A 26,277-nucleotide genomic window follows, 5' to 3' on the forward strand; every position below is an offset into this window, starting at 1 on the left:
TCCGGTTAATACAATTCTAGCATAAATAATAAACATTTATCGTGATATAAGGAAATATAAATAACAACTTTATTATTGCCTCTAGGGCATATTTGCTTCATTGTGCGTCTTGCCGGCGCCGGCACAGGTCCGCCTCGTGTCCGGTGGCCCTAGGGCCATGGAGGTGCGGTGGATCCTGGCAAGGGCCAGCGGGAGGGCTCCATCTTTAGTCGTTTTTTCAATCTTGTTTGGGTTTGTGTCCTACTCAGGAAGGCGAGATGGCGGCGGCTTACTGAAGATGGAATAAAGGTCTCCCGCCTAGCCCCCGTTCCAGCGGTGCATCTAGCATCGTTGGTGGGCGAGTGGAGGTGTGTCTCCAGCAAACCTATCTTTGGTGGATTTGCTCAGATCTCATCGTTGTTCATCCATGTTCGTGTGTCTTTGGTTTGGATCCTATCGATCTACGTTATTCTTCTTCGGCGGTGGTTACTGTTCTGGGGTGCTGGTCCTATGGGGCCTTATCACGACGACTTCCCGACTGTCTACTACAACAAGTTGTGCCCGACTCCGGCGATAGAGGGGCGATGACTGCGGCACGCCTTCGGCTTGCTTCAGTGCTTGTAGTCGTCGCTAGGTGGTCTACGGATCTGTATGTAATTTTTATTTTTGATGTTCGTTGTATTGCCATGATTGAAGATGAACAGATTGAAAGTTTTCCCCAAAAAAAACTCCCTCTCTACCAAAAAGAGCATTGATCTCCGTTGCTAAATGACCATAAGCAAACCTTGAGAAAGTGTCACCTGTATAGTATAGACAGTGCGTTAGAGGAATCCCTTTGGACGATGACCAGCAAATTCGTGTGTTGGAGAGCCAGATTGATGCCCTGCGTGAGTGCATGAATATCTACTTCCAGGGCATCGTTGTGGTTGAAAAGTACTCGATAGGCTGCAAACGCCATTGCTCCATTAACATTTCTCAGGATCATACTTGCACTTGCACAACCATCATTAGCTGCGAACAATCCATCAACCGAAAGAGCAACCCGATTCGCCGGTGGACCAGGCCAGGATAGGGGTACATGAATGGGCTTCACCTTCAAGTTGTCATGATTATCCTCCATCATCACCTTCCCTTTAATAATCTACTCGGTGGAGTATCTCCTAGCTTGCGAAAGGGATTTCCAGTAGCTGTCCAAGAACTCGACCGAAGTTTCAACGAGGAGTACTTGCTTGTCATGAGGCAAATCATTGCGTAATGACCAGATGTGCCATACGAGCATGATTATCATTTCTCGGACATTTTCCGTTCACCCCGCTAACACATACAACAACCTTTCCCTTCCAATATCAACAAGTTTCTCCTTCACAACAAGAGGCCAAATCTTCCTCATATGGTTCCGTAAGATAGTAGCATGATTACATGCAATCAACAAATGGAAACTTATCTCCTCCTCAACTCCACAGATCGGGCACGTAGCTCATTTGGACGGGTGACGATAAAGATTGTTGTGATTCGTTGTTAGGGCCCTAGATAGTGCTTTCCACACCATCACTCTCGTCTTCAATGGGACATCAGACCACCATATACAGCTCCACAAGGATCGCTCCTCATTCAGGTGGTCGATGGACGCACCACCAGTGTGGGCTTCATCATAAGCTGTCGTCGAGAGACGGTATGCGCTCGCTCCTGACTCTGAACATGCCGTTATTCTCAGGGAACCAGGCGACAAAGTCCTGGCGGTTCCTAGTGGACGTTCGAGTTTTTACTATCTCATGGATATCAACAGGCCAAAAGTGCTCCTCCAGCCTCTTTATTTTCCAAGCACCGTGACCATCCAGAAAGTCAGCTACACGATTGAACTGGCAGTTCCCTTTTGGTGTGATGGGCCGGAAATCATGGCCACGAGTGATTCATGGATCTTGCCAAGTTCAGCTTTTGCATTTCACTACCGAAATGTTGAGTTCTTTTACTTTTGCTGGGGTTGCGTGTGCTACAAAACTTAACTTGTGTTTGCTGCTGGCTTGCTTTCGTTTTCAATGGGAATGGAGGCGAGGGTGTAACCCCTGTTTATCGGGAAAAAAAGGAGTTCTATGGATCAAACAATAGAAGGGAGAAAAAAACGAGTTCCAGCACGAATGGGTAACCCATTGCTAGATGCCTGCTCCCAAAACACCTACTACAGGGCAAGAAGTATGTGTAAGTTTCAAATCCACTCACATTGCAAACGAACATTGATGGAATTTTTGTGTGTAAAATATTGTGTTGTACTCTTATGTTCGCAACTGGATTCCATCCTTTTATGCATGCAATCAACCTTTTTAAAAACTTTGACCACCAATATACATAAGTATTATTAGATTCGTCGCCTGAAAATGATAGCATATTATTTACTAAATTGTTCCTCAAAAGTGTCTCCACAAAATTACAGTTTCCCTTGCAAAATCTTTGAACTCGACTAAAAATATGACGTCAGATTTTTTTACCATGGCAAATCAAATGTTTTTATGACAATTTGTGTTGGCAAGCATGGCAAATTCAGCTCAGTTCATTTTTTTTGCTAGAAAAATAACTGCTAAACTAAATTTGTCATCCTCACGCAAACTAAACCATAAAAATGTTCGATCTGTCATGCCTAAACATTTGATGTCAGATTTTAAACATTATCGAAATCTTTTGGCTGGAGGTTGAAGGATGGATTTATTTGGTATCGTATCACAACCTCTTTTATCTTGTCTATAAAAAGGATAAGCTATACGGGACTTAATTAGCATCGTAAGATCATACTCCTAAATCAGAATAAAATTCAGTTAGACATTTTTTAGTTCAATTTCTACATGGAGCAATTGATTTGGGAAAGGGAAACTATATAGATCACCCGGCAGATCACAGCCCCGCATTCGTCACCTTGTCTGCACGCCACGTGACCCATAGCCACAACCACCAGTTTTTACAACTGGCCCGTTGTTGCAATCTCTCTCATCGCAACAACGGATCTGTTGTAGGATCTAGATCTTGAGAGAAGTCGTCGCTCGTGCTCCGCCCGAGCTCCCGTCGAGTCGCGGCCTCCCCACGCTGCTCCGACTGCCTCGAGCTCCCGTCGAGTCGCCGACTCCTCTCTCTGCTCCGACAGCCCCGAGCTCCCGTCGAGTCGCCGCCTGCCCGCGCTACTCTGACTGCCACGAGCTCCCCTTGAGTCGCGTATCTCCCCGTGACACGACCTGGTCGAAGGTTCGATGCTCGCGGCAGTGCCATGGCGGGGATGGGTGGCGCCGCTCCTCCGCAGCCACCGTCCAATGGGCTCGTGGCGAACTATGGCGGTGTTTTGCTTTGCAACATCCAATCTGTTGCAAGAAATATTTCTTCAACATCAATATGCTAAAAAAAATCCACAAAAGAATATCTGTTACAAATGTTTCCGTAACAAGAGCTTTGTTACAAAAAAGAGCAATTAGTTTAGCCGCTTGATTTTCTCACATCTGACCGCCCGCGAGGGGCCGGATCTTTGCCTGCCGACGCGTAGAAGCCCCCTTTGAAAAAAACTTTTTCTTTTGAAAGGAAAAAAGACTATTAGTATTACGTGTTTGAAAAGACAACGTCGGTTATTATATTCCCTACGCATAACGCGGGGACAGCTCCGCATCCGCAGATCGCCGCCGCGCGATGGGTCACTCGCCGATCGCCGCGGGCGCCGGACGCGACCATCTGAGCGACCTCGACGACGGCATGATCGGCCACATCCTCTCCTTCCTCGACGCCAAGGAGGCCGCACGCGCCGCGGCGCTCTCGTCGCGATGGCGCGACGTCTTCGCCAGCGTCCACACCGTCTCCCTGGAGCAGCCGGAACGGCCACTCTACGACTACGACGCCGACGGCGACGATAGCTGGCACAAGCAAAACATTGCGCGGCCCTTCGTCGCCACCGTCACCGACGCCCTCTTCGCCCGCAGTCGCCGCCCGGACCACGCCGCCGCGGCGGTGCCCCTGCGCGCGCTCCGCGTCTGTATGGATGGCGGCGCAAGTTACTTCAAGGTGGCCCGGTGGATCTCGTACGCCCTAAGGTATGCCGGCCCCGACCTCGAGCTCGACCTCCGCCTCGCCCGCGACCCCGTCTGCTGGGGCATCGACTTCGACCCGCGCGATTTCGGGCTCTTCCGGGAGGATGCCAATTTACCAGATGAGAATGATGCCGTGGCCCAGATGCCTCCTGACATCGACCCGGTCGATCCTATCCTCGCCGCCGATGCCTGCCGCTGCCGGCAGCCCAAACAAATATCACGCCCCCAGGGAGCAGCCTCCCGGTGTCAACGATGACGACGATGCCGCCTCCAGCGATGACGAGATGCCAGGTAATCGGCTACCCCAGCCACCGAGGTACATCGTCCCGGAACTGCCGACGCTGCTATTCTCCTGTGTGGCACTGCGATCGCTCCGCCTCGGCTACTGCATACTCTCCATGCTGGAGGTCATCAACCTGCCGTCGCTCCAGTCGCTCCACATTACTCGCGTCCGGAACAAGGAGGAGCACGTGCAGAGGCTCATCTCCGGCTGCCCGCTCCTCGCGGACCTGACGCTCGAGGCCTGCAGCAGCCTGACCGCACTCTGCCTTGTCGACAACACGCGTCTCCGCAGGCTCGCCCTCCGGTTGTGCGACAACCTGGCCAACGTAGCCATTGACGCGTCAGGGCTCCTCTCCTTTGAGTATCTCGGCGCCATCCCCGACAGCTCGTTCCTCACTATAAGCGGCGGCGGCGGTGGCGGCTTTCCGGCCATCACGTCGTGCAAGATCGACACCTTCGTTGTCCTCCGTGAGGAGGTGGAGCACATCAGCTTTCGAGCCATCACGTGGCGCAAGATTGACACCGACGTTGGCTCCCGTGAGGAGGCGGAGGTCCTCCTCAAGCTCGCTTCATTCTTGCAGCTGTTCGTTTCCACAAAACACCTCCACTTGTGCTCCACTCGAATGGGATCCTACTTTGTGAACCTCCCGGAGTTCTCGAGCCTCACCCACCTTGAGCTCAACGGACGTGTACTGCAAGACGATGATCCTGCCTTGGCCATGGCCGTGACGAGCATAATCCTCGGTCAGGCTCCTAACCTGGAGCTACTGACCCTGGTGTTCCAACCAGGGCCGCAAGAGTCGCGCTACTATGGCCCCGACCGCAGCGAGGGGGAGCTTCTCGACATGCATCTTCTCCACTACGACAAGCACGCCACCATTGACGACACACTGATGGTTAGCATGCCGGTCCCATCGTGCCTCATGAACCGAGTGAGCAAGATTGAGCTAGTGCATTACCAAGGCGGCACAGCGCAGAGGACGTTGGCCAAGTTTTTGCTTGGCAATGCTCTTGCCCTCAAGACGCTCTATTGTGGATTCGCGGAGGGGCCGGAGTGGATTCAGATGGAACTGATGCACGAGATGGAAGACTGGGTGATCGCCAACAAGGAGTTTTGTTGACCAATGAGGTTAACTTAACCTCGCTTTGCTGTAACAAGGTTCATAACGAGTCGGATAATAGCTTAATGGTGGAAGCGGTACGAAACCCAGAGGAGTACTCGGGAGAGAATGTGGGGACTGTGATGGAATGCAGACATCTAGTTCTAAACTTCGCCAAAGTTGAATTCTCACATTGTCTTCGTGAAGCAAATGAGGCTGCACACTTATTAGCAAGCAATGCTTTTAGTAACAGAACTTACTTATTCTGCGAATCTGTTATCCTGACTTTATTTCTCATAGCTATTGTAAACGATCTCGCTATTATTTGAGGAATAAAGTTTTGATGGGTCAGATATACCCCTTCACTACTCAAGAATGATGTTGGGACTCAGGGTGGACGGGGCGAGCGGTCTTTTGGGCCCGCTCGTGGACCGAAGTGGACTGGACCGACAAAAAAACTGGCCGGTCCGGTCCGTGAAAAGAGGACCGAAAATTGATCGGTCCGGTCCTGTCTTGGCTCGGTCCGGCTCGGTCGGACCGAAGGCGACGCGCTTCTTCCGCCCAGCCGCCGGCGATGCCCTGTTGTGGCGCCGGTGAGATCCGCGACGCTGCGTCCCCTCCGGCACTGCCGCGCCCCTCCTCGATCCAGTTTTCCTTTCCTTTCGTTCTGTCCAACAGAAAACAAGAAAGAACGAAAGAGGCAGGGTCCGATCCGATAATCATGACATTATCGCACGACTAGCTCCACGTCCAAATTGATCCACTAATCAAGGCAAGGCCCGCTGAGACAAAATCGTGGGCTGATGCATGCGCTACACTACTTGCATGTACTCCGTAATAGGAGACATCCTGTGCGAGGATCCGCACCCCAGTTGCACGTCCTGTGCGGGCGCCGTTTAATTAGATCGGGCACCTCCCATGCGTGATGCGTGATGCGTGCATGGCGTTTAGATCGGCACGTCCCGTGCGTGCATAGCTCGCGGTTCATGAATAACAGCCGCGTTGCCCAGCACATCCCTCGCCGCCGGCGCTCGCGCATGTGACCCACCTCGCCAGAGCAACCACGCACGTCGCACACCACGCCGCCGCACCCGGGCAAGTCGCCGCCGGTGGCCGTTGGTCGGTCGGCTCGGTCCGGCCCAGGCTTCGTCGTTGCCGGTCCGGTCCCCAAAATTAGGACCGTGATGCAGCTCAGTCCGGCCCGGCCCAGACCGCCGGCGGCCGGTCCAAACGACGGCTCGGACCGGGACCGGGCCGGTCCGGACCGTGTCCACCCATAGTTGGGACTATGTATGCCTTTTATTTTGGAAAAGGAGGATCACCACCAGCCTTTCAAGAAGTGAAAATTTATATTTCTTCAGGTAAATAATAAGTCTGTCCACCTGGAGTATTTGGTTCAGCAATCACAAAGGTTTATAGATAGGAAAATTGAAAACATGAAAACAAATATATTTTCGAGAGCTAGCCATTGTGTTTCATAGAGCTAGAAAGAAATATGCTAATGTAATATGTATTTTTTTCCTTCATCAATTTTTGTACATATTATCGTAATTTGAAAAGGCTGCAGCAGGAATCTTTTCCTACAATTTTTAGTTCAAATAAAAGCTCTCGCTTCATTTTGTTCACATTGAGATGTGTGGCTTGATTCAAACTCCTCCAATGTTTTTTCAACCATGTAGCCGAGGTGACATTAGCACATCAACAACGAAGGAGGCGAGGACCAACTGGTAGCGGCCACGAATTAAGAAAAGAAATTAATGAGTCAAAATGAAAATAGTTCTATTCCTCACTACTAGATACATCCAACGGCCTTTTTAAACTATGCATCATTCATATGATATAGTATGGGTGTGAATAAATTGAATCTTTGTGGAGGCTTTCCCGATAAATAGCTTTCCCGATAAATACTTTGTCAATTGATTTTCTACAATAACAACTCAGTACGATAAAAAAGGATCACCGACACTTCACATAAATTTCTAAACTATCGGTAAAGTTAGGGGCCAAAAATATGTTTTCCTTTTTCTTTAATTATGTTTTTCAAAGTCTCACATTTTTGTTTTCTTTTTGAACGCGGTACAAACGGAAGCGCTTATATATACGTGCATACTTACCCCTATAAACGCATGCAAGCACACCTAACCCTAAGAACACCTTTGAGAGACTGAGCCGGTATATTATCTTGAGATTTACGAAGTCACTGTAGGTGCCTTGTCGTCGACGAAAATGTCTCCTCCCACTAAAAGCGCATCACAAGAAATTCTGAAATAAATTTAGAAATAATGCGAGCACCAGGACTTGAAGCCTAATGGGCCCGGGATACCACTGTCTCTCTAACCATCAACCACACATTGGTTCGCCTGACATTTGTGTTTTACTTCATGTTAAGTCTAGCCAAAGAGTTTTGCTTTTTCTTAGGAGTTTTCCTTCGGTACGGCCCCCCTTAAAAGTTTACAGAATCTTAATGTTATTTTAAAAGGCTATTATCATATTAGTATGCAGATCAAACATATTGAATAGAATATTGATTTGATACAAAAGACTATATTATCCTTTTTTTCATAGAAAGGACACCTAATCTCCACGTTTAATTTGCATTGAAATATGTAAACTTCTCTATGTGGTTTGTACCGAAGCAATGTTTCTTAGCCAAAACATGTCAAAAAATTCTTGGTGTACTCTTGTTGCCTCCCTTTGCTGCCGAAGATTTCGATGGGATTGAGACCAAGTAGATAAACATGCCAACACAGGAAACGACCGACACATTTTCTCTCTCGGTGGTTGGTTGGTCGTTTAGTCGACAATGCGCTGAATGCCAATCTTGGCTTCCTGTTTGGCTGTACTAGATATGTCTTTTAAGTTTTTGTTTTGAAATTCGGCGACCTTTATTAATGATGGCTATGCGCTTCTACATATTCAACACTTATAGATTCTTAGTGTCCTATTTATTTTCCAGTGGCAAAATTGTTAATTTACAACGCACTTGATGCATCCAATTATTTGGCATTACGGTCCATTATATCTTACATTTTATCATCAGTGAAGTTTGATATGTATTTGAGAGAGATATTTTATTTGTATTTATATCCTCACAAAATTACTTGTCCATTACACTGGCTTTATCTTGTTATAACAAATCCTTTCTTTTGCGAATATCTTGTTAACAAAGCTGAACAACCGATTCTCTTTTTTTTCTTTGTGAAGAACCGATTCAAACATTTGATGTGGTGGTTTCTCAGGGCATGTACAATGGTTGATAAGATAGTTTTATCTTAAGTCTTGCATGTAATTTAGAGATGACCAAAAAACAAGTCTACAATGAGTCATCTCTTAGCCTCATCTTCAATAACTAGCTATTCCTCAAAATGTGGTGAGACATATTATGTTAAGAGATCATCTCTTGTCTTTTCTTAAGGCGTTGTTTGCATATGAATAATATACAAAACTAGATCTCTATAAACTAGGAAAACTATTTAACCGTATAAAACCTTGTTTGGCTACTCCACCTCATCCATGGATTTAGGAAACTTAGTTTCCAGAAACCCAGGATTCCGGGTTTGTGGAAAAACGACTATTAGTCGTTAACGTTTTTGTAAAAACGTTTTTGCAAAAACGCGTTTCACAAATACTGATCGCCGCATCTCTCTTGTTCCTGAACATTTTGTTGGCTCTAGTTTTGCTTCAGGATATAAGTCCTTCGGTAGCTCCATTGGCGACCACGAGACGTGCACAGCAATTTGACCTTCAGGCAGGTGATAGACTGAGCTCCAGCGCCGGCATGGTCGCCCCCACGTGGCTGACCCCCATGGACGTCAGGGTGGACGGTGGCGAGCACTCTCACGAGTTATGCGATGACTGGGTGTGGCTGCTCCATTCGCATCAAAGACGGCCTCGGGCACCAAGGTAAACGCTCGCCGGCGGCCGCGCGCACATGATGGAAGTGCGAGGGCAGGCGAGCAGCAGCCCAAGCGGAGCCTATGCCGGGAGGAAGCAACGACCTCGGCGTGTCAGGGAAAGCGCCATCGCCGGTCGATAGCACGCGGAGCCGTGCGGGCCCGACTGGAGGCGAACAGCAACCTGGGCGGAGGAAGAATCATATCTGGAGCTTGGTCATGTACTCTCGTCAATGGACGATAGGGGAAGAAGGAGAAGGTCACAGGCTCACGGATGATAGCAAAAGGAAAATAAGAGTTGGCTATCCAAACAATAATGAACTGTACCGGCCCGGTTCTATTCTTTGCTAACCCAAACAAAGTTTTCTATAAACTCGTTAACCATAAAAATATTGTAAAACTGGTTTAACGAAAATTCAGCTAAAAACTCGTACAATATATGGACTGTGATAACTGTCAACCGTGTGGCAGATTGCAAAAAGTACCACACCACCCCTTCCCTTCGATCCACGTTGAATCTTCTTGAAATGAGATTGCACAAAAAAACAATCATTAACTGAAAAATCCAAAACGGCAGCCTCACTTTCCGGGTTTAAGACTATGCACCCTAGTTCTATCATTTTTTCTGCCGGTTCACAGAAATGATCATCCCATACCCTTCTTTCAGATGCATATTACCAGAGTGTTTTCGCATAAGTTATCAACTTTGTGGGTCGTATATTACCATGCTATTTACATAGAAATTACTAAGGGGTATTTTTTAACAACTTTTTTCTCCCCTGGTCAAATTTAAGGCGGTATCGTACATAAGTTATCAGATATGTGTTCGTATATTACCGTGCTATTTTCACATAAGTTATCAAGGGTATTGTTTTTTAATAATTTTCCCTTTAGTCAAATTTGGGTATTGGCTTTTAATAATTTTCCCTTTGGTCAAATTTACCACGGTGTTTGTAAGTAAGTTATCGGGTATGCGGTTCATTTATTACCGTGTTATTTTCACATAAATTACCGGGGGTATATTTCGTTTTTCAATAACCTTTTTCCCCCTTGGTCGAAGTTACCACAGTGTTTATACGTACATTATGGGGTATGTAGTTCATACATTACGGTGTTATTTTTCACATAAGTTATTAGGAGTATGTTTTTCAACAACTTGTTCCCCTCCTTGGATAGAGTTACGTGGTGTGTAAGTTATCAAGTATGTGGTTCGTATATTATCATGCTATTTTTATACAAGTTATCAGGGTATTTTTCTCAAAAACTCTTTTCAACAAAAAAATTACTTTTGTATGTTTCAAGCAAAAAATTCCTCGGGTCAAAAGTTACTGCAGTGTTCTGAACTTAAGTTATCACGCCTACGATGCCTATATTACCATGCTATTTACACATTAGTTACAAGGGTATGTTTTTCAACAACATTGCTCCACCGGGTGTCAAACTTACCGTGTTTTTTATACCTAAGTTATCATGCCTGCATTACGTAAATTATCATGTTGTTTACGCTGAAGGTACGGGAGGCAAAAAAGAAAGGTTTTCCGATCTTCTCCCCATGCACTAGACACTGAAGTTATCATGTCTGTGGTGTGTTAAATTACAATGCTATTTAGGAAGGAGTTATCGGTGTATGTTTCAAATATTTTTTCCCCGAGTTGAAGTTAACAGGGCACGGGGTATTTTAACTTACCAGCCATGCGATGCGAAATTACCATGCTATTTTCGCGGGAATTACCGGGGTATGTTCCAGCACTCGGTCAAAAGTTACAGGCCCAGGTAACTTAGCAGCCCCTCAGGCCATCATGTAGAAAAACTCCTTGCAATAAGTTCTTTGATAATTACTAGGGTGGAATGAGTTATATACGGGTCGATTCCATAAGTTTTTGATTCACTAACTCCACCAATGTACAACTACATGGATTGATGAATCTCAGCACAAGCATGATGTAGCTGACCTGGTTAGTGCGGTCAGAGATTCCCATTGACCAGGCTAGGTCCTCGGTCGATGCACCATGTCAGCACCACGAAGGACATGCCGGACGCGAGCACACCCTGAATTTAGGTAAAATCAATCAAAGCCGATCAGTGGCAAGCCATGTTGTGCATACTGTAGCAGCAATCCAGAAGCACGGTGGTTGGTTGGTTTCTTATGGAGTAGAGGAAAGTGAGGATCTGGAACCTGCTGGAGATGATCCAGCCGGCAAGGCTGCGCTACACGCCGAGGCCGACGACAACGGCCTGGAGGAAGCTGAAGGCCACACCTATGTAGAAGGTGAGCACCATGGCGCCGTCAAGCTAGACGAGCGTGCTGGCGAGCTTGGTGGCGCCGATGGCTGCCCTGAGGTTCAGTGACTCGGAGTGGGTGACTACGACGAGCATGAAGGAACATTGGGGGATGGCCATCCGGCAGCTGGAGAAGCCCCTGTTCATGAGGCACCCCGTCGTCTGATAAGATAAAGAGAAATGTGGTTTATCTGGTTGAAACAATACAAGTTATCGGCCGAAACAAATACAAGTTATTGTGCTAACACATCATAAATTATCATGCTAAAATGAAGTTACCATGCAAAAAATAGAATGAGGTAAACATGCTGACAAGTGTGAAACGTGGTGACACTTCATAGTTATCAAGCTGGCATATTAAGTTATCAGGCTCAGTTTGCATAATTAATCGGGTTGAAGGTAAAGCAGACCGAATTAAATATGCTGACAGGGTATAATTTATCAGGCTCAATTTGCATAATTAATCGGTTTGAAAGTAAAAAAATGTTGAAAGCAGATCGCAAATATGCTGACACGGTATAATTTATCAGGATAAAACAATGTGAACTATAATTAGAAATTGTTCAAGTTACCATGTTGAAAAAATAGAATGAGTTAAATAGGCTAACAAAGTGGTTCTTATCATGCTGACACACTAGAATTTATTTCAGGCCGACATACTATAAATTATCAGGTTCAAGCTGCATAAGTCATCAAGTCGAAGTAAAACATAAGTGTTGAAACCAGTTAGAGTTAAACATTTTGATACATCACAAGTTATCGGGCTGACATATTATAAGTTTATAGCTTAACTTATTAGCTCAAGTTGCTTAAGTTATCTGGTTAAAGTAAAAAAAACAAGTATTCAAAGTGGTTCGAGTTAAAATGCTGGCGTGATATAATTTATGAAGCTAAATCAATATGAATTATCAGGTAGAAACAATTGAAGTTACTATGCTGAAAAATAAAATGAGTTAAACAGGTTAGCAAAGTGAGTGTTGTCATGCTGACACGCTAGAAGTGACCAAGCTGACATAATGTAAGTTACCGAGATGCATAAGGTTCAGACATTAGACTTCCTCTGAACAAAATACTCCTCATGCCAAGTGGTCCCAAGGCCAAGAACAGAAGGAAACTTAAGTACCTGAATGGTTAGATCGAGATCAATGGCGCCATGTTTGTGCTGCTCTCGGAAGGTCTCGAAGCCCTTTCATGATATGTAGTTGAACCTGTGCACGTCGATATCGATCCCAAAGTAGTTCAATCCCTACATCATAATAAGTAGACATATGCACATGTTTCAATCAGGATTAGGGTCCGTCAGAAAATATATGAATTTCGGCATGTTGATGGAGATGTAAGGAAGCATGAATGGTCAGTATAGCTTGTAGAATTTGTGCTGGGGTACTATAGACAACACTGACTTCTGGTTGTAGGTCTGCACAAGCCTCGCGTCGGCTGCACTAAGCTTCAGGTATTGGGGTTCACAATGTTCGCAGAATTTTCAGCCTCTCTGTGTAGGGCACGTTGTTGTCCACCGGGAATCGCTTGATCTTCTCCATTTCCTAATTAATAACACTCTGCATAACTAATTACTTACCAGAAACTTGTCTGAGGCACTGAAAATGTTTACCTTATGAAATGTAATCAATTTGGCTCACCTTGATGATGTCCTTAAGCTGAGGATAAATCTCTGTGTCGAAGCAATTAGATATCTTGACCAAGATTACGCTTTCATTGTCATTCTCGCCAAACATGGTAGTAGAATAGGTAGGCAATTGTACAGATCAGCTAACTTGGTAAGTTTCAGATCTAACAAATCAATACTGCTTGGATAAGTAGTTCATAATGTTCGCAACTCCCACGGGTAAACATAATCCATACAGAACAAGGTGAGCAGTGTGGAGAAATGTTAGATGAAACAGAGCTTTCAGATGGCCGAGGGGACTGACTGACCACACACCGAATCAGTTCGGCAGAGCCTTGCCGGCACGGTGACCACCACCAGCAGCAGGAGCAACACCGCCCGCCACGCCCATTCTTTCCATGGGCCAGTCCACGACGGATACCGGACAGGGTCCGCCTCGGCTGGCTAGTCGCCGGCGCGTGGTTGGCTCGCGGCGGCACGCAGGAGGTAGAGTTGGCGGCGCACAATGCCTGGTGTGGGTAGGGGGAGGGGGAGTGTGGGCGGCGCGGGGAGGCGGAAATAGGAGCCTCCGTCGGTGGTGGCACGGTAGTGGGCGAGCGACCATGGTGGCGCGCGAGCTCGCCGGCGGCTGGGATGGGGATCGGAGCGAGGTCAGGGGAGAGAGGGAAGCAAAATTGGTTTTCTCGTGAGGGTGGGGTTCGATCTGTTTGGTGTTTTTTTTCTACGTACCGCTTCAATCACGTGATCGTGATCTGACGTCTCCCAGCTGGGGTGGCAGTTTTGCAAACTGTCACAGGGTTGCCAAATACATTTTTCGACAATATATACTCATGGCTAAAATTCACTATCCAAACAACGCCTAAATAAAAGAAGACAAGCCTTTTTTTATGACTTCTTTTTCCCCCATCTCGTCACTTATCCTACGTGGCATTCTAAGATAGAACCGTTGTACATGCCCTCAATGATCATATCAAATGGAAGGATGCGCGTCCCTTATTCATTTTAGAAAAGAAATAACACTCGATGGTTTTTAGCCTTCCCTAAATATATATTTAGAAAATACTTCACCATTCACTAAAGTATGACGAATCCATCACAAGTTGTTTTGCAATTGCAAAGGCACGCAGGCATCCATCAACCGATCAACGGAACTCCTTGCTAGTTGTCTCGTTCACCGCCCAGTTTTCCATCTCACGCTTCAGTTTGGTCTGAATCCACAGCGGCCCCTCGGCGAATCCACAATATAGCTTCTCAAGAACTTTAGCGTTGCAGACCAAGAACCTGACCAGCATCCTCTGCGCTCTTCCGCCTTGGTAATGCAACAGGTTGATCTTCCTCACCCGACTCCCGAGGCACGTCGGCACAACCACGCCCGCCGGCATGTCTAGAGTGTCGTACTTGTTGTAGTGGAGGAGGTGAGCATCGAGGAGCTGCCCCTTGTTGTGGTCACGGTAGTCATGCTTGTTGGGGTCATGACGCTTTATTTCGAAGAGCAGGGACAACGTCTCTAGGTTTGGGGCTTGCCGGAGGATTTTGCTCACCGCAACAGCTGCGGCGGCATGGTCATCACCGCTGCGCGGCACACGTCCAATCAGCTGGAGGTGACAAAGGCTCGTGAACGCCGGGAGCCGCACGAAGCATGAGCACATTAGGGCGCACGATAAGTGGAGGTGTTTCGTGGTCGATGCGAACTGCTGTAGGAACGAACCAAGCTTGCCGAGGTCCTCTTGTGAGGTGGCCTCCCCAATGCAGATGGCACATATGTCGATCTTGCACGACGTGATGGACGGCGAGCTGCCAACCATAGTGAGGAAGGAGTCGCTGGGGACGGCGCCGCGGTACTCGAAGGAGCGGAGCTCTGTCGCGTCGACGGAGACATTGGCCAGCTTGCGGCAGCACCGGAGGGCGAGGCTGCGGAGGCGCGTGTTGCCAAGGAGCGAGAGCGTGGTCACCGTTCCACAAGCCTCGAGCGTCAGATCAATGATGTGGGTGCAGGCAGAGACGAGCCTTTGCACGTGCTCCTCCTCATCAGGGACGTGGGTGAGACGGAGCGCCTGGAGCCACGGCATGCTGAAGGCCGCCGGAGGGGCGAGTCTGCACCAGCCAAGGCGGAGCGATCGCAGCGCCGGGCAGGCGAAGAGTCCCCAGGGGACGGTGTACTGTCGCTCCGCGTAGGAGATGCGCCTCCTCGGGAGGGTGTATTCTTGATCTCCACCAAAATTTTCCTCAGAACTGGAGCCGACATCGTCGCCATCATCGTCCTCGTCGCCGCCGTCGTCATGTGGCGCACGGAGTGAATGGTCTTCGGCGTCAGTCTGGGGAGGCTTTCTCTGTAGCGCACAGAGTGAATGATCTTCGGCGGCAGGATTGGGGTACTTGCAGATGGTTTTGTCTGGGTCGAAGCGGAGGTCGAGCTCGAGCTCGAACTCGGGGCCGGCGTGCTCCAGGGCGTAAGAGACGCACTGGTCCATCGTCGTCTCGTCCTCGGGCTCGTATCCCATGCAAACGAGCGCGCGGAGTGCGCGCAGGGGCACCGGGGCGGCGGCGGGGTCCTGACGGAGGATGCGGGTAAAGAGGACGTCGGCGAGGCCATCGGCGTTTAAGGGCAGCGGCGCCGGTGCGTAGGCCCTGTACCCGCTCCCGCTGTACTCCTCGTCGGCGATGAGGGGCCGTTTCGGCTGCTCCAGGCCCAGGGAGACGGTGTGGACGAGGGCGAGGACGTCGCGCCATCGCCTCGAGAGCGCGGCGGCGCGCGCGATCTCCTTGGCGTCGAGGAAGGAGAGTACGTGGCCAAGCACGACGTCGCCGAGGCTGCTTAGGCGGTCGTCCCGCTCCCTTCCAGCGATCTGGTGCGGGTGACGCATCCAGGCGGCGATCTCAGTTTTTTTTTGGGTGGGGGGGATCGCGATCTCTGATCTCGAAGATGGCTACCAAGCTAGCTAGGTTTCTTGCGCAGAGGAGATCAAGTTATAACTGTAGTTAGCATGTTGCGGCGTTGCCTGCTCAAATACGTATACGGATCCAAAATAAAAAACTAGTACTATTATTGCTTAGAATTAGGGTCAAATTGCGATGTATTTCTAAAAGTTTTGGCAATTTTCGGTGGATGCCAAATATTTGTAACCTTGAAATTTCAAACTAGCTTCAAACTTTTTTTGGGGGGAATAAACTAGATTCAAACTAAACGCAAACAAAAAGATAACTTAGGTTGACGAGGTGAGTCTCATACCCCTTCGCTGGTAAGGACTCCTAAGAAGTACAGCCAGCAACTAGGGTTTCCTTTGCCTCCTGCCCGCGCTGCCGCTGGTCTGCCTCGTCTTCTGTGGTCTTAGGACCAAGGAGGCGCCATGGATCCAAAGCTTTGCCGACAAGAGGGCTCCATTTTTTGGATATATTTTGAAGTTTCGTTAGAGTTTGTGTCCAGCAGCTTAGAAAGGTGAGGCGACGACGGATCTCTAAAGATGGAATAAGGTTCTCCCCACCAGCCCCCGTCACCGCTGTTCTTCTAGCGTCGTCGTAGGGCATTGGAGGTTTGTCTCCTGCGGATCTCGCGGTATTCAGTCGGCGTTAGTCTTTGGTGGATCCCTATGGATCCGGTCTTCATTCATATGTGTTCGTGTGTCTACAGGTTGGATCCTTCCAATCTACGGTTCTCTTCAGTTGCGGCGGTTGATGGCGGTTGCTGTCCAGGTGCATTGGTCCTGTAGGGCCTTAGCACGACGACTTCTCGACGGTCCTCTATAAGAAGGTATGCCTGGCTGTGGTGAGGGAGGGGCGATGATAGCGGCGCGTGCTCGGCTAGCTCCAGTCCTTGTAGTCGTCGGTAGGTGGTCACAGAATTGGATGTAATATTTACTTCTAGTGATTTGTACTACCTTAACAGTTGATGAATAGATTAGAAGTTTTTCTGCGAAAAAAAAGATATCTAATGTAGAATTTGTTAAATCAAGTGCATTTTGATACCTAAAAACCTGGCAAAAAAATCAAAAAACCCAGATATTTCAATTAGGCACAAAATAATCGAGTTACAAAAATGCCAATAAGCCAAAAAGTGATAATAGGAAAATCTATTTTAGAACGAAATAATGGATAGTTCTGCCTTTGGAGGGGAGCAAATAGAAAAGGTTCTGCCAAAAAACCTAGTAGATATTTATGGCCTTAGAGCAACTCCAATAGCTCCACTATCCATGAAAGAACTGTCATTTATGCGAAGTTAGGGAAAAAATATTTCCAGCAATTCTTGTATACCATTCATAATTTTAGGGGACCCTGTAAACTATGCCATTTCTTCCATTAGGTTTACGGGAAGATGATCTTCTTGTATGTGGAAACCGCTTGAAACTTCATCACGCACCCTACCGGAACGTCGTCGGAACGATGCCGCACCGCCGCCGCCCACAACGGAACGACACCGCTGCCAAGCACACTGCCTTTGGCCGCCACGCCTCCTAGCGCCGGCGGCCATCGCAGCACGGCCACGCCACCCCTGGACAATGACCGTCAAACCTGTGACTGACCGGCGGGTCCTTAGCCATTATCTGTTTCTTTAATTAAAAATAAATTAAGAACGGATTTAGGGAAAGAAATTTATGGAAACTGACCAAAACTAGCACTAGCACTCAAGAGTTTCGGAGAATTCACATAAAGTTTATACAGGAAGTTTTAAGGGAGCCATTAGAGTTGCTCTTTAGGCCTTTTTCACGGGGGCGTGCTATGCGTCCGTCAGCTGATCTTTTTAAAAGATTAGCCGGGTCGCAACCGTCAGATTTGCCGCATCAGGCGGCCGAGCGCGTCTTCACTGTTGCGATATAGGTAATTATTTCTGTAATATAGGTCTTGTTGCAGATTTTTTTTGGCAACAACTGTTTTGTTGGACTTTTTTTGCAAATGAGGTCATGTTGCGGAAAAAAAATCTCATAAGAGAAGTTTTGTTGCAAAATGTGCACCCATCGTAGACCATTGCAACATCGCATTTATGTTTCAGAAACATAACCCCTGTTGTAAAAGTGTGTGTCGTCTGGTAGCGGACTCTCAGTTGGATGCATGTCACGCAGGGTAGGTGACGGACGCTGCCGCTGCGATCCGCCGGATGATGGTAAGTGTTCCCTTTTCGAAAAGGAAAAAAAAAGACAGAGTAGATTCCATATCCAATGGCTCCTCAATTGGGGCAGGTATATATATATATATATATATATATATATATATATATATATATATATATATATATATATATATATATATATATATATATATAGACACACACATGCAGGTCAGCACCGGTCGAGCCGAGTCCATGGCATGATATCTCCTCTTCCCATCCGATTCAGATCGTGATCGCATCGCGCCGCGGACGTAGACGATGGCCGGGGACGACCGCCTGTCCGCGCTCCCCGATCAGCTTCTCCGGCGCGTCCTCCACTTCGCCCCAGCCAAGGAGGCCGCGTCCACGAGAGCGCTCTCCCGGCGCTGGCGCTCGCCGTTCTTGCGTTCCTCGGGCGCCGTAAACCTTGAGACGCGCCTCGAGGACTTCGACCGCACGCTCTCCAGTACCTGGGGGGAGCAGCGTAAAACCCTAGAGGCGTCGTTCTTCTCGCGGCGCGACGCCTTCGTGTCGGCGGCCAAGGCGGCGCTCGACGCCGACGGCCACGTCACCAGGCTCACCCTGCGTGTGGAGTTCGAGTTCGGCATCAAACGCTGGCTCCTGCACTCTGACAACGACAAGAGGGACGGGTCGCGGTCGCAGGACCACCACGTGATCGCCACGCTTCTCTCCCACCCGGCAGCGCGACGCGTCGAGGATCTCCGGCTCGCCGTCGAAGGCTGGGTCATCCGCACTGACACCTACTATGACCCCGAGAGTGAGATTGCTCGGAAAGCGGTAGGCGACTACACGCTCAGCCTCGGCTCCCTGCCGTGGGAAACCCTCCGCGTGCTCAACCTCACCAGCTGCGACATCCTTCCACCGGCCGCCATAGTAGGGTTCACGCGGCTTTCGTCCATGCGGCTGCGGCATTGCGCCGTGCGCCTAGGTGTCCTCCAGAGCCTCGTCGACGCCGCGCCGGCGCTTGCTACCGTCCACCTTGAGTCCGTCGCCGTCATCGTCATTGCGCCAACAGACGACGTCAGCCCGCCCAGCCACCACGCATCGGCCGGTACTTCTCCCCGGCCACCACCGACAGAAGTAGTGCTCCGTTGTCCGGCGGCCACCGTTCTCGTTCTGGACAAGTGCAACTGGAGAGGGAATGATAAAGACGAGACTCCGGTCGTCGTCGCCGTGGAGATTCGCGCGCCGAAGCTGCGATCCTTCTTGTACAGGGGGCTTCTCACCTTGAGTCCGTCGCCGTCATCGTCATTGCGCCAACAGACGACGTCAGCCCGCCCAGCCACCACGCATCGGCCGGTACTTCTCCCCGGCCACCACCGACAGAAGTAGTGCTCCGTTGTCCGGCGGCCACCGTTCTCGTTCTGGACAAGTGCAACTGGAGAGGGAATGATAAAGACGAGACTCCGGTCGTCGTCGCCGTGGAGATTCGCGCGCCGAAGCTGCGATCCTTCTTGTACAGGGGGCTTCTCAGACGGCTCTCAATGAGCCCGCGGCCACCGGATTTGGCACGGGCGGACCTGCACTTTTTCCGGCCATGCGACAAGAAAGGAAACAAATGTTCACGCAGACGCAGGGAGCACCATAGCGACAAAGCCAACGAGGATCCAGATCCACACCGCAACCTCAACCTCATGACGTTGTGGAAATTCCTCCAAGACCTCAGCAGGGCCAAGGAGTTGAAGCTGAGAGTGAACAACCTCGAGGACATGGCCGTCCTCAGCGAGGCGGGGCGCGTCGAGCTCCTGCCCGTCTTCTCCAACCTAGACCGGCTCGAGCTGCAAGGAGTGCACAGGCCCAAAGGCAAGTCTGCGGCGGTGGCGATCGCAAACCTGCTCCGCTGCTCCCCCGTGCTCCGCCATCTCAGGATCAACCTCACCACGGCGCACCACGCTGTCACAAGAGAGTCGGAAGACATAATAGGGTACCTAGAAACAAAGTTCCTATGTGACCGCGACAAGTCCATAGATCTTATCAACCGCACAGATCCGACACCAGTTTCTCTCGAAGATGATGGTGATGTTAACGGTGCTAAGGTTTCTGATATCCCTGGCTTGAGTCGGCGCTCATTCGAATGCTTGCAGAGCTCACTGAGGAGAGTGGGCTTGCAATTTCGGTCGGAGGACTCTAACTGCTTTGGCATCAAGCTGATCAAATTCTTCGCTGAGAATGCCATGGTTCTTGAAGAAATGCATATTGACGGCGGGAACGGGAAGTTGTGGGAGCATATGAACAACCCGGTTGGAATATGGGCCGCAAGTTCATCCGAAAGGAGAAAGCGAGGAGCGTCTAACTTTGTGGTTTTACCCCTTGAGTCAAGAGAACTCTGCAATGAATCAGAAATTTGATACAGTATAAATACGCTTTTCTCGGAGATCTATTTTTTTTTCAATCCTGCGTTTGAGTCAGACTCGCCAAATAATTACAGTTAATACAAAATAATTATGTGTAATGTTTATATATCTGGCTGTTAAATGGGAGCCTGACGTAGTAATGGTTCAACCTCCTCTTCCCATCCTCTTAAAGAAAAACAAAGAAAAAAACGAAAGCAGTCTTACCCACGAAAACGGAACACACTTCCCACACTCCAACGTCCCCTGCCGCCTCGATTCCCATCTCTCTCCCAAAAGAACCGCCGCCCCATCCCCGCACTCCTCACATCGCCCCGCAACCAGACGCACAACACATCATTGGATTCATCCGGTCTTGGTTCAAGATACACATGGTAATAAATTCATCCAACACATCATTGGAGGATATGGAATGAAAATCTGGTCTTTGGCGAATCATGGAAGACATGCCCTTGTTCAAAGGCATGATTGTGTTAAGAAACTAGCCTTTGAACTAATTGTCATCCATGTCCTTACTCCCATGGTCCCTAGAGAGACAGCAATAGCCATTAACCTAAAGTAGAGCTCTTGAGGATCCTCATTTTCATTAATGACAAACTCATCGGCTTCATCAATAATAACCTCAAACTTGGAGAGTTGAATGTTGCCAAGATGCGTGATATGATACATGGAACCGGGCCACCATAGGCAATAGGTGGGGAAACTGTGGAATTATTTTTTTTCGCGAATACGCAAAGCTTGCGTATCATTTCATTGATAGAAGAAGTTAAGAGTGAATACACGTGGTGATACAACACATGACACGAACGCTAGGCGTGAACATGGTATCCAGAGCAGAGAGACATGGGATGCTCGGCCCAAGAAGAGAAAACAACACAGCGAAAACTCGCAATCCTGAGAAGCAACCCATACCAAACTAACATGACGACCAATCTTCAAAACCACTACCAAGGACACCGCGAGCAAACAAGACAGCGCCTTCATGAAGGAGAACGACGCCGAGACGCCGTCGCCGCCCGATCCGGATAGTCGGACCTAGGGTTTCCCCTGTTGCTCAAAGAGGGGCACAAATGTCGGCCATGGCAGCGCCTCCAAGAGGGGGACGGCACCCGCGGGTGTCGCCACTGCCAGCATCGAAAGGTCGAGCACGGATTTCGCCTGGCCAGATCTGAGCAATCCCAAGCCATCGGAGCAAGATCGAAGAAGATGAAGCCAAGTTGTCGGTTGGAACCGCCACCACAGGAAAGTGAGCTACGACCGCTGCCAAAGAAGGCAGCGGACGTCGCCGGACGTGAGAGCTACGGGACAGGTGGAAGACGGGGCGAGGTTGGGTGGCTGGACCGAAGTAGATGCGCGTAGGCGAAGCGGAGGTGACCAAAGACCCGAACGAACCAGGATGTGGAGAGGAGCGCAGATCAAGGCCATTCGGACCGGTGCCATTGTGATGCCGACGAGCCAAGGAGCCGGAAAGGGGGCGCAGCTCCAGTAGCAAGCCAGATTCGGAGCCGCACCGGGGTGGATGCTGGTCAACCGAGTCACCTGCAGGGGTTGGAGCGGAGCAGAAGATATGCCGGCGAGCCGGAGGAGCCGGAAGGGATGCAGCGCACGCGGAATACCGGATCTGGAGCCGCACCGGCCAGCCATGGAGGGGGTTGGGGACGCGTCCATGGCCGCCGGGCCGAAGCCGCACCTGCAGGGTGGAGGGGGCGCGCGAGGGAGCTCACACCAGCCACGCACCTGGCCGGCGCACGAGGGAGGCAGCCGCTGCCAGGCAACCAGCGCCGCCAAAGCACCCGTAGCTCGGGGTGGGGGTGGGGCGGGGGACGCCGCAACAAGGGGAGGCGCATCGGAGAAGAGCCAGGACACGGCGCGCCCGCGCCGGCCAGCCTCCGGCGGCGGGGACGCAGGGGCGGGCGGTGAGGACATGGAGGATGGGGAGAGCTCGGAGAAGCAGCTCGTCGGTGAAGAACAGCCCCGCCGCCACCATCCCAGGGCTCGGCGCGGCTTCGCCGGCCAGCCCTCCGGCGGCGGCGGCGCGGGAGCAGATGGACGGGGCGCTCCGGGCGCTGGCGGCTAGGGTTCCCCCGGGTCGGCCGATGCAGGCGACGCGGGGGTCGGGCGGGCGGCGACCTCAGTCTCTTGCGATAATGGGCCGACCCAAACTGTGGAATTGATGCCAGATCCATTCTCCCCTTTGTTAGAATTAGGCATGACACCACTAGTCGTCTCCTTGGCGGAGTTGAATAATTCTTCCGCAATAAGGATAACCAATTTTCTCGAGTGCGTTGGTGGTAGTCTTAGATATGCAGCTAGTGGACAAAAGCTATATGACAAGCTCAAGAAGATAACCACAAGCTAGAATATAAGAAACACAATATAAGCTTGCGCAAAGTAAGTGTAAGGTAGAATAAACCACAAATAGACATGATCAGGTTGTTCCTAAAGTTCCATGCTTTGGGGGAGATACATCTCTATTGGAGGGGTGTGCAGACACGATGCACCCCAAGTGTCACAATGGCCCACACTACTCTCCTCATGCCATTTCACATTGCAAGGTACGGTGCCATGAATCCACTAGTGGTGCCCATGGAGGCTGCAACCATACCTTCACAAACAAGGTTGGAGCAATCTCCACATTCAATTGGAGGCTCCCAACTTCATCACAAAGCTTCACCACAATGGAATGTGGCTCCGTGATGATCTCTTTCGTCTAGGATGCCCAAACACCCGAGTAATAAGATCCACAAGAGACAGTATGGAGGAATCAATTTTTCTTTGGTGGAATTGTGAATCTAGGTCTCCTCTCTCAATCCCCATCAAATCAACAAGTTTGGTTGTGTAGAGAAGGAGACCCGGAAAGAAAAAGCTTAGGGCATTAATGGAAAGGAGATGGAGGCAAGAGGTAGGTGAGAGGAGGAAGAACCTCCTCCTTCAATTGTCCCACCAATTCTAACAGGTATGTCGTGGAAAAAGCACCGGGCGGTAGTACGACTCCTGGGAATGATACAACCACTACCCCATACCGCAGCCAAAACCACCAGAGTGGTACAACCACGAGGGTGGCCGATAGCAAAATTGCACCATGACACCAAGATCAGGAAAAACAAAAATTCAAAGGAAACAACAAGAACATGAAGTAAATAGATTGCATCTACTAACAATAGTTCTTATCTACTACTCGCACCAAAATATGTTAAGCAACATATCTCATTTGCTTTATTGGGACCCTTTATATTTTGCGCCAAATTTTGAACATAGATTTAATTGACAAAATGTTATTGCATGTCAGGGAAAATTATATCAATGGATTCGTATTTGAACATAGTTTCTAATGACATTATTTTTTTTCTACATATAACTTATATTTTATTAGTTAAAATCATTGTCAAAATATGACCCTAGATACGAGGGGGGCTAATAAACCAGGACGGAGGTAGCACTACCTAAAAATTGTTGTGCCAGACCTGAGATCTCATATAGGTCTGGTTACACCCCAAGGGGTGCGCCCCGTTCCCCCAACCCTAGCCACACCTTGGGGGCTTGCCCCCAAGGCAAAGAGGGTGCCCCACTATTGGGCCTAGTGGCCCATGTAAGGCTGCGCCACTTGGGACTTGCCAAGTGACAGCCCCACGATACCCTTCGGAACATTCTGGGAGGTTCCAAAACTTCCAGAGCCGCCTTCCCACTCCTTCCGGATGCTTTCTAGGGTTACCCGAAACATTTCTATGTTTTCTCGGTTTTCTTCCAAAGCCTCCGGTTCTCTCTTCGAAACTTTCCTCTGTATCCAAAACTTTTCTGGTGCAAATAACATAAGCTCCTACACTTCTAATACCCAACAGATCGTTGATCCTTAAGCGCGTGACCCAAGTTCGGTGAAGTGTAGACATGACCGAAACTCCTTTTGTTCAATGATCAACAGAGGAACCACTGACATCCATAATGACCCCTCTACTCACACGAATGATAGTTGAGTGAACCTGTTGTTCTCGTGCACTATTTCTTTTGCTTTGGGATACCTTACAAAACCTGAGGTGAGATTGAGATCGGCATCACCGTGAATCAACACTTACTATTCCAGTTATCCTCATTACCTGTTTTGCTCTCTTTCCTCATTCTTGTGTTCCGGCATCCCCGTGAACATGTCACAATGTGTCTGACCAGACGATGATGGATACTGTTCGACTCCCTGAGAATATCTCTCCTTCCGTCCAGAGCTTTCAACTCTTTTGTCATGCTTTTTCCGATGCACTTGAAAGTTGTCATTATGATCACCCTATTATGGTTGATGTTTCACGAAGCCCAATGTGCATCATCCTGTACGGAAGGTACTCGATACTCGCAGGGTCTAAGGAATTTTGCATACGTTACCATATGTGTGTTATATACTATTAACTTGTGACAAAATGATCTAATCAATTGGGTCTCTTCAACAGAAATGGTCTTATAACAATTTGTCCTCAAAGCTGTTGACATCCTCGTTACTTTTACCGTTCAGCTAGTCTTAAAGACGAGACTAGGATTATATTTACTGTTTATGTAACCCTTGATCTGGAAAATAGACCCATCATGTAACCCTTGAGCTGGTCTTAGAGACGAGACTAGGATTATATTTGTTTATTATTTCACTCATGCAAATGAGTTTTCCTCCGAGTCTCATGGTTCTTGTAGACTCGAGAATCATTCCAATTATAGCATATAGAAAGTAAATATTAATTACAAACTTGAAAATAAATTAATAATAACACTTATTATTGCGTCTGGGACATATTCCAGCATTTAACTTGGTACTCCTCAGTGTTTCTATTTGATTAGAACTATCAAAATTACTTGGGAGCAGTGGGTTGACAAGCTAAACAAAAAAAAAACAAAAGGTGAGAAGAGAAACAAAAAAATGGTGCTTGGCATCATCGGTGATGGTGGTGCGGTGACCACTTCACTATTATGAACAAAATTCCAAATTTAAAGGACTAGGCCCTATGATCTGTGACTTAACACGACAATGCGAACATAAGCTAAGTGACGCAACGAACCCAAAAGAAAAAAAATGTGATGGCTCGGACTAGAGCAGACGTGATGATCTAACCCTCAGTTATTATGACTTTTACTTTTTCATGGACTATAGGTATAAAAAATAGATGCAATCAAAATTATTTTGAATCTAAAAATTCCCCGAGCGATCTGAAATGTGGTACAATCGGTCCAACAACTGTTTTCTTCCCAGAAATTAGTTGGCTAGCGAACCAACATGTGATTGGATGGTTAGGTGCACAGTGGTATCCACAGCCACTAGGGTTGAAGTCCTGATGCTCGCATTTATTCTATATTTATTTCAGGATTTCCGGTGATGCGCATTCAGTGGGAGGAGATGTTCCCGTCGACTACGAGGCGCCTATGGTGATTTCGTAAAATCTCAAGATGATATACTAGCTCAGCCTCTCGGAGGTGCTTATAGGGATAGGCTGTGCGTATATACGTTCATATGGGCGAACGTATGCGTGTGTATATGAGCGCTTGCGTCTGTACTGTGTTCAAAAGAAAAAAGAAAAAAAAGTTAGCTGACGCCTAACACGTGCAAGAAAAACTACTAGTTCTGTTCACAAATATAAGAT

The 26,277-nt window shown here is 48.7% G+C and overlaps 1 protein-coding gene across 1 annotated transcript; it reads left to right on the forward strand.

Annotated features, from left to right (window-relative positions):
• Positions 1 to 18,520: 18,520 nt before the first annotated feature.
• LOC123076497 (uncharacterized) lies at positions 18,521 to 20,665 on the forward strand. The gene is made up of 2 exons (XM_044498709.1): positions 18,521 to 19,478; positions 19,532 to 20,665. Exons 1-2 carry the CDS (start codon positions 18,576 to 18,578, stop codon positions 20,663 to 20,665), a joined length of 2,037 nt encoding a protein of 678 aa, XP_044354644.1. The 5' UTR covers positions 18,521 to 18,575.
• Positions 20,666 to 26,277: the final 5,612 nt, after the last annotated feature.

This window comes from Triticum aestivum, chromosome 3D, assembly GCF_018294505.1.
Source record: "Triticum aestivum cultivar Chinese Spring chromosome 3D, IWGSC CS RefSeq v2.1, whole genome shotgun sequence".
Classification (NCBI taxonomy): domain Eukaryota; kingdom Viridiplantae; phylum Streptophyta; class Magnoliopsida; order Poales; family Poaceae; genus Triticum; species Triticum aestivum.

What these genes read in the sequence shown, in the direction of transcription:
- LOC123076497 (XM_044498709.1), top strand. Translation starts at nt 18,576, where the DNA reads ATGGCCGGGGACGACCGCCTGTCCGCGCTCCCCGATCAGCTTCTCCGG. An exon ending in ATGATAAAGACGAGACTCCG is followed by an intron (nt 19,479 to 19,531) that starts GTCGTCGTCGCC and finishes CTTCTTGTACAG; the next exon opens with GGGGCTTCTCACCTTGAGTC.